The sequence below is a fragment of the Tachysurus fulvidraco genome, chromosome 20 (genome assembly GCF_022655615.1).
Source record: "Tachysurus fulvidraco isolate hzauxx_2018 chromosome 20, HZAU_PFXX_2.0, whole genome shotgun sequence".
In the NCBI taxonomy this organism is placed as follows: domain Eukaryota; kingdom Metazoa; phylum Chordata; class Actinopteri; order Siluriformes; family Bagridae; genus Tachysurus; species Tachysurus fulvidraco.
Genome location: NC_062537.1, coordinates 9405305 through 9414432, shown reverse-complemented (window position 1 = coordinate 9414432; position 9128 = coordinate 9405305). Strand labels below are relative to the sequence as shown.

The 9128-nt window shown below is 39.8% G+C and overlaps 1 protein-coding gene and 1 long non-coding RNA gene across 2 annotated transcripts; one reads left to right on the top strand and one right to left on the bottom strand.

Moving 5' to 3' along the window:
• Positions 1–357: 357 nt before the first annotated feature.
• Positions 358–4560, bottom strand: LOC113648190 (proteasome (prosome, macropain) assembly chaperone 1). The gene is made up of 7 exons (XM_047804957.1): positions 4389–4560; positions 2698–2801; positions 2334–2491; positions 2151–2213; positions 1692–1884; positions 659–789; positions 358–518 (listed from the first exon to the last, which is right to left on the bottom strand). Exons 1-7 carry the CDS (start codon positions 4511–4513, stop codon positions 441–443), a joined length of 852 nt encoding a protein of 283 aa, XP_047660913.1. The 5' UTR covers positions 4514–4560; the 3' UTR covers positions 358–440.
• A 1383-nt stretch (positions 4561–5943) lies between these two features.
• Positions 5944–7132, top strand: LOC125139740. The gene is made up of 2 exons (XR_007138826.1): positions 5944–6383; positions 6459–7132. It is a non-coding gene; the product is annotated as an uncharacterized LOC125139740 (long non-coding RNA).
• Positions 7133–9128: the final 1996 nt, after the last annotated feature.

The following is a 9128-nucleotide window of genomic DNA, read 5'->3' as shown; positions in this document are numbered from 1 at the left end:
GTGTGTGTGTGTGTGTATATATATATATATATACACATATATACACATATATACACACACACACACACACACATACATACATACACTTTAAAATTCTTCCAGAGCTTCACTAATATTTGCAGCACATTTTGTATATTTCCATGTTCATAATTTCCAACTGCATTTGTATACTACTAAAACAAAATAAATAAATAAATAAATAAATAAATTTCTTCATTTTCCAGAATACACAAGAACCCTTAAGGTTTCTACGTGCTCTGTAATGCAACCAGTGCTGACCTCAGAAGCAGAAATTAAAGTCTAATATTTTGCGCCACCTGCTGCCCAGAAAAGAAATTTCATAAAAAGTCCACAATGTCCCAGAGCACAGTGTGTTTAATGTGTTGCCATAAAAATACGTTACAGATAGAAAAGCAGTGTACACCTCTGAGGAGCTTCCTCTATGTGTAAAGATTGCTGTGTGCATCGTTAACCCTGGTTAATTTCTGCAGTATTTCCATTTTTGGACTTGTTTCCAGCTAAAGAGAAAAAAAGAAAAAGAGTGAAAGACTGATGAATCATCATAATCCTCTTGACTGTGTGCTTACTAAACATAAATAGATCAATTATAGATGAATAATATATAAATCAGGTAAAAAAAATAAAGTGAGAACCTCACCTTCACCCGTGTGCTGAAACATGACAAGGCGGGTTTAAAGGTTTCCATAGTGACAGAGTCGGGATGGAGGGAATCACTGAAGCACTGGAAGAGGACAGCTGGTATGTGCTGAACCTGACACTTATTGAGCACTAGAGAGAAAAATATGAACCCACACAGGCTTGTCAGTGAACCTCTCAACACATATACTGTGAAGAAATTTTTAAGGGTAACTAAGAGCAAATTATATCATAATAATGCAACAAGGATGTCCTAAAGGTCAGGAACCAGAGCCTAAATCCAGATATACATAATTTGTATTTATTATTTAAAACACATGCTCTACATATTCAATCTTTTGCTTCATGCATTTTCTCAGCTGCTGTATCACGTTTTCTCAGATTTTGCTCAACATATCAGATCGATTCCAAATTCCCCTTGGTTACTGGCTTTCTGGAAATCCAGTGAAATCGAAGTTTATTACACATGCCTGCCTCAGCATGCTGCCTTACTTTAATTGAGACCCATGTAGGAAATACCAATGGTTCTAGGGTCCATTTTATTTAAATATAAAGAAGACAGGAAAGAAGTGTCTATGAGATGCTAGAACAGCCTAATGTGTAATGGGTGGGTATAGCTGCTATTTCTGATTTTTTAATTTGGAAATAAAGAATATATTTTTGTAATGTCTCATTTGCAGAAAAAAACATTTTGCAGGGTGATAACAGGGTTATGTAATTCTGGTGAATTTTGGAGCAAATTTTCTAGAACAACAAAAGAAAGGTAAAACATTCCACCTACTACTACTATTAATAATAATAATAAAATAAAAACTGATTTTATCACATGTTCCCATAATCCTACACTGGGGACTGAAGGTCAGAGACTTTTATTTAAGTTTTTCTGCACAAGCTTATGGAGTCCAGGCCAGCTCAATTACACACTGTCATGTGGAAAAGGGAGAAAGAAAAGAAAAAAGAAAACGCATGTACATAAGTCCATCCTTGAGTGTAATGAAACCTTGTCCTAGTGAGTGTTGATGAGTGAGCTGTACCTGCAGCAGGAAGGCCTGTGATGATATTGGGCTGCTCCAGTAGAGGGCAAGGCAAGTTGTGTGTAAATGTGCTAGTCTTTAGAGCACGTAAGAATGGAGCACCATTCACGTAATGTGGACTTTTGTACTCAGCAAGTGGAGAATCGGACAACACCGTCACAGTCAGTCCTCTGCTCTGCAGGTTGCCCAAAACCTAATAACAGAACAGTAATGTGTTGTAACAAACTGCAGATACATTGCTAGTCAAAAGACTGGACGCACCTATTCATAAGGAATTTACCATTTCATGTTATTGTAAAACAATTATAATTATATATTATTTTATATTTGGCAACAAAAAATACAAACAATTCATACTTTCCATATTCGAAAGTCTTGGAAATCAGTATTTATACAGAAAAGGTGCCTTTCCTGTTTAAATTATTGGAGCAGACATTACAGAGTGAGAGTTTTATATACCTTTTCAGCCCACTGGAACAGCTGATCTTCTGCAATATAGCATGTACACTGGCAGATAAGAACCTGTCTCAAATAGAACAGAAACCATCAGTTTCTCTTAGTCAAACATCTGAGGTTCTGAATGTATAGTGTATAGACAACGTCTGTGTGTGTGTGTGTGTGTGTGTGTGTGTGCGCACTCACAGACGGACAGCTCTTCTGCTGGTAGAAAATACAGCCAGGTTCTTCAGGGAGGGGAGCCTTGTCCGGCCGAATGGAACCACGACTCCTTTCATTCCACAGAGACACCCATCCGACCTGCATCCAGCCCTCATAGCTAAGAATGTATGCAGAGACAAAACCTGTATCCGGAGAAACGATAATCCATAAATACATAGCGCATAAAGCACACCATACTCGAAAACGATTTTAAGGTGTGTTATTCACTGAACTGTGGCATGATAGCAGCAATATACATTTAAATTCTGCATCAACAACAACAATAAATTCTGACATGTGGTTGATGATTCAATATTTCTCCAGACCGAACGACATAATGGGAATTTACCTGCAGCATTTGGTCCCACTGCTATGATCAGATCAGAGCACTGGAGCTTATCAGTGCTCTCTACTGCTCTGGAAACCTCTGGACACCACCTGGTATGAACCTCTCTGTACAGTATAAGGCAAAAGAATGATTTGACTCCTTACATTGTATCCACTAATATTATTAGTCCTGCAGTATACAGCATTACCCAAACTGACAACTGACATGTTCAGCATGCTCCGTTTTCATTTCTTCCTCTCTCTAAGACATTAAAAAAAGAACTGTTGGAATTTAACTTCTTCCCCAAACAGGTGATCTTCATTCAGAACTTAGAAAAACATCCAGTGTGTGGTCAACCCTCTGAGTGAAGCGAGTCTAGGAGAAAATCACTAGTGTGTTCCAAACTTCACCAACAATACAGCAAAAAGTTTCAGATATAAAGTACTTTAGACTTTTGTTTAATAGTTTGTTGGCCACTGCATAATTCCAGATGCATTACTTCATGGTGTTAAAGTCTGCACTGTTATTCTAAAACAGTAAAAAAAAAGCAGGGGAACAATTATGTGACTAAGAGGTACAGCATATGGCCGCATGGTGCGCCGACAACAACCTGCTCCTTAACACCAGCAAAACAAAAGGAGCTCATCATTGACTTCAGGAGGGAGAGAGGAGGCACACATGCCCCGTCCAGTTTCAAGTTCCTGGGGATCCACATCTTGCCCCCTTTCCACCAGAAATAACCAGGTGCTGGTTCAGAGCTGGTGCTGGTTCGAAGTTGGTTCCACTGGCGAGCCTTCTATGAACCGGTTTGCCTTTCCATCGGCTAGAGAGCCATCACAGAGCCGAGTCTTACATCACTGTATACAACGTTATACAGCAATGTTAGTGTAGCAGCGGCAAACACAAACAACATCAACAATGGCGGATGTTGCCTTACTGTTAATGCTCATGGCTTTTCGAACCTACATTGGCATCCAAACGCGGCAAATCCTGATATAAACGATTTAAAAATGGCACTAACGACGTTCACTTTTGTCTTGTTGGTCACAGTAGCCCCGCCCACAGCCCCTGATGCAGGCGGTTCTTAAGTCTAGACCAGCAACGTTTTGGTGCTACTTAAGAACCACTTTTCCTGGTTCAGAGCAGGTGCTTTGGCTGTCGAAACAGAAAGAACTGGTTCTAAATTAGGCTCCGAACCAGCACTCAAACTGCCTCGGTGGAAAAGGGGCACAAGAGGACCCATGCTGGACACCTCAGCCTGGTCAAGAAAGCTCACAAGCGCATTTTCTTCTTGAGGACAATGACAACTTGTCAGTGACAAGACATCACCTGTCTTCAGCCATCCTGGTGAACATTTTTTTCGCTGTACAGTTGAGAGCTGTGTTACAATCTGGTATGGGAACTGCACAGCCGCAGACTGCAAGGCACTGCACTTTTAACACTTTTGCCTGTCTCCAAAGCTTGAGAGCGCTGGCATGAGCAGATTGGCTAACCGAAACCGAAAGCAACCGGAAACCTAGCTTAAACTCAAGCTACACTTATTCAACAAACAGAAAGATTAAGGGTCCGGTTTAATATTTCCAAAGTTTGTATAATTTAAATGAATTCAGTGGCTAAATCTGATATAAAATAAAGACTCCTATGCACTATATAGGTGTGCGGCATATAGTCGTTTAGCTAACTGTGTAGGTAAGTGAGAACAACCAACAAACCTCTTCTCTTCTATTTCCCGACGTATTTGTAAATCCTCTTCGTTTTCTTCTTCTGCTTCATCGTAATCATCTTCTTCCACTGCTCTTGAGTACACAGATAAAACCTCACCAAAAAATGTCGCCATGTTTACAGCAGTCTCGTGCAAAGTCTTCTTCTGCGTCGTTTGCAGCTGCTATTCAAACGAAATGTACATTAGCACAACCTACTGGACCGGAGTATGATATAAAACTCAAACCTACTATAAATTGCTTGATTTCCTATATATCTGTTAAAGATGAAATAGAGTTGAGCTGCTATTTTTACCTCCCTCTGCAATAGAGATTTTAAATATAGTATAGTATATAGTATAATATATAGTATAGTATAGTATAATATATAGTATAGTATAATATATTAGAGTATAAGATAGTATAGTACAAGATAGTATAGTATAGTGTATTACATGGCAGGTACATTTTATTTGGCCTTCTGAACCAGAAGGATTGTGTTTGGATGGGCTTCCAGGGTTTCCCGCAGAAAATTTGTTAGTTAAGGCGGCAGGGTTGGGTGGGTCGGTGGGTGGGCGTGGCTTTGTGAGATAGACCACAGACTCTGTACTACATTTAACAATTATTAAACAGGCACATGCAACCTAGCTAGCAGGTGAAGAACTCAAACAACAAAATCACCAGATAACTTACTTTAAATTTGCAAGAACTATAGACTAAATAGTCTTTAAGTCTTTGTAGACTTAAATAAACCCTAAAGCATAAGTCCACACTTACAGTTCTTACGGACACTCGTTTTATCAACTGGCTAGTGCAGGGATCGGCAACCCGCGGAGCCGCAAGTGGCTCTTTCATCCCTCTGCTGCGGCTCCCTGTAGATTTGGAAAATAAATATTGAATTTAAATTTATTTTATTTTAGTTAGTTAGTTTAAAAAATATGTAATTCTAAGATTATGATGCTCTTGTAACATTAAAATAAACCGTGTTTAATTTTTTATTTTTTTTTTGTCGCTCAAAATATGCGTCATAACTGCCGACTTGCGAAATCCGACACACAGAAGCAGACGCATTTTTGGTTTGCTGCAGCCGGCAAGTTAAAATTTTGATGTCATGAATAAGAAGAGGACGCAATTAGATATTGAACATTTTATTTGAAAGTAACCTTCAACCCAGCATATTTTTTGTTAAAGGCAGGGTCTCCGATTTTTGAAAGCCAATGTCGACATTTGAAATTGCCAAAACAAACACACCCCTAACCCAAATGGGTCCCACCCCTGTATTTATAGCTCCACCCACACATACGTAACCCAGGCAACTAATGGAAAGAAATGTGTCTATCATAGCTGAAGGGAAGAACAATACAATTGCAGATAAACAAACAAGCAAAAATGACACACAAGCAGTATCATGCAAAGGACGGCATATATTAGTTCTGGGGAAACAAAGCAAAACCAATGTTACTCTCCAACTAGAAGGAAAAAAACAACCTCGGCGTCTTAAGTAAAGTAAAGCCTATTCACAGATTGGAGTTTCCCGAGTCAATAACTCCTGAGCTAAGCGCTGTTACTACACAAAATGCGGTTGTAGCTGCCTCTCTACATTACTACAATAGAAAAGAGGTGTTATTTGTGTAGTAACAGTGTTTAGCTCAGGAGTTAGTGACTCGGGAAACTCCAATCTGCACTCTAAAAAACGATTTGTTGGCTGAACAACCATTACTTATAAAAATAAATAAACTAAACACAAATAACAAAGTAATTTTAACTTTTCAACCTCTACTTAGCATATATAGCGTCTGTAACATAAATATATAAGTTACAAGGTGAACCTAAGTGTATGCCTAAATATAATGATAAAACATAAGTCACGTCAACTAGTATTAAAATTGCATCAAAACTAAGTAATTATAACATAATATTTTAAGTATATGACTGAGCCACGTGATATGCAAATCTGGAAAAAACTGGATCCATCTGGTGATGCACATGTGAAGACGGTGGAAAGAGGTAAGCTTAACTTTCTATAAACTAAGCAAAATATTTGATTTTGAGGTTTTGACATTAATAAACACTAGTTTGTAGTGTTAGGTGAAGATATTTTCTGAAACGCAAAGAGGCGAAGACGCTGAAAAGAGGTAAGATTTGTCGTTTTAAGGTACATTCGTTTATTTGTGTTAATGCGTTTGTGGTCAAGAAAGAAGCTTTTTTTAAATTTAATTTCTGAATTGCTACGAATTTAGCTTCAACAATTAGAAATGTGTTACTTAAATACTTATAAAAGTCTAGTTTGTACAAATAAGTTATTGTATGAAAGGAGGAACGAGTGTGCAAGCGATTGTGCGACAGCTAAAGCAGACTCCATCGAATGAATGTTCTAGTGGTTAATTTGTTTATTTCAGAGGAATATGACCATGCATCGCGTTGGCACGTTTGCATTAAGATAATTCTGTTCCCGCCCTGGTCCGTGTAATATTAGGTCATTTTAGTATATACAATCTTTTACTGAAAAGGTCTATGTTAGTAAGACACTGCAATGTCTTGCCTATTCATAATAAGTATAAAACTGTTTTTTTTTCTCCTTCTAGTTCAGAGCAAGAAAGTGTTGCATAGGGGGCAACATGAAGGAAGCGTCCTGTTGGAAGTGAACTTTCATTTGTTAATGTGACACATTTGGTGTACATTCATGATGTGTGGTTTTAGGCTTCACCATTGCATTGCAGCCTCTTTCAAAAAATAAAGTGAAATGCTTAATTTTGTGTGATTTGCATGTGTAATTTATTTTAGTGAAGTGACAAATGATGACCCATACTAGGAATAAAATAAGTTAAAATTTTACATTGGTTCAACTCAATTAATTGTCTTTTTTTTAACATAAATGAGCTTAAATTTTAAGTTAACTTAACTTGTAATTACTTAGTAGATTCTATCATGTTACATATATTTTTAAATAAACAATGTTGTGTGTACCCATAAATTTGAGTACATATAACAACGGGTTTCTTGTTAATTCTAAGTACGTTTTTTCCAAGTTGGGTTTACTTAAAAAGTGTGATGCAAAAATGGTGCATACATATTTTAAGTATATCCAACACATCATTTTTACCAGTGTGTGAATATGCGGCCAACTTCCTACTCCTTCAGTTCTCTCCAGCGCTGGAAAGCTGATCCTATATTAACACGAGTCTTATTAACTATATTAACTCCTACTTCTTGCCTTATCGTAAGCCTTTCTTCGCTTTCTTTCTTTGTTTCTATCCTCCATGTCAGTGCTAAAACCGCTTTCGGCCAATGTCACACATGCGCACTGAACACTCTCTCCGCCCATATTGACAAGCCCCGCCCCTTTCTGCTCATTGGCTACACGTTAGTTTTGATTTTTGTTTATTATTCGGCCCGACTCAGTTTTCTGAAGCATTTCTCAAAAATCGGAGACCCTGCCTTTAAGGTTAGTGCAAACTGTTCAAAATATTTTTGTTTGCCGGCAGAAATAAAATTTCGTTTACTCGGTAGCAGTTCATTGATTTCATAAATGCAACACACTACAGTTTTTTTTCCTATACTTTCCATAAAGGTAGAAAACGATATATGCAGTGTTATCTTCATTTTAGATGTCAAAAGGGTTTTGTGGATCCCTGTGTTTTTTTTTCCGTGGGAAACGGGTCCAATTGGCTCTTTGAGTGTTTAAGGTTGCCGACCCCCGGGCTACTTATCCTCTAGCCGTGTGGCGCGCGTGCTCGCTGTGTGAAGCGCGTCCGCGCTATTCTCCGAGATGCACTTGACGGCCCTTTTGTGCAGCGGAATTTTTTTTTTGGACGACCTAGTTAAGGCGGTAGGGTTTCCCAGCTTAGGCGGGCCGCCCGGACTGCAAAGTGCTGCGGGAAACTATATTCTATGATGTGATGATACTGTGCTGCTGCGAGTCGACTGACAGTTCTGCAGCAGCACTGCAATTGGGTGGAAATACATAAATACACACAAGACATATGTAATAGGAAAATGACATCATATCTCAACACTAGCTACCTAAAATTAGTTGGAGTTCACAGTGCTGTAAAAGAGGAAAGGTTAGTAAATTCAAAGAATACAGGAGTCTGTGTCACGACGTGACACGGTGAGACAAAGACGAGTGAGGATCCAAATGCAGTTTAGAGGTTTTTACTAAACAAAACACAAACAAACAGGCAGGCAACGCGGAACAAACAGGAAACGGGAACATGGACATGCACACACCAACACCAAAAACGACCAACAACATTGAAGTGAACAGACAGAGTATATATGGAGAACGAGAACCAATCACAAAACAGAGACAGACAAGGACTAAGACAAAACACCTGGGGAAGAGAATGAATGTAATTAGTGTCCATGGTAACAGATAGGTGGGCGGGGTCAACAATTAACATCAGGGAGAGACGGCAGACAGAAACAAGGGGAAAACACAGACAGACACATTACAGAGCCCCCCCCTACGAGCGGCTTCCAGACGCTCCCAAGTCCACAAAACCCAGTTCAGGCGGGTGGCGCGAAGGCGCAACCAGGGTGGGAGGGCGGGTCGGGTTCGTATAGTGGTGGCGCCCGCCGAGCAGGAGGCCGGGGTTGCGCCGGCAGAGCCGGAGGCCAGGGCGGCGCCGGCAGAGCCGGAGGCCAGGGCGGCGCCGGCAGAGCCGGAGGCCAGGGCGGCGCCGGCAGAGCAGGAGGCCAGGGCGGCGCCGGCAGAGCAGGAGGCCAGGGCGGCGCCGGGAGAACAGGAGG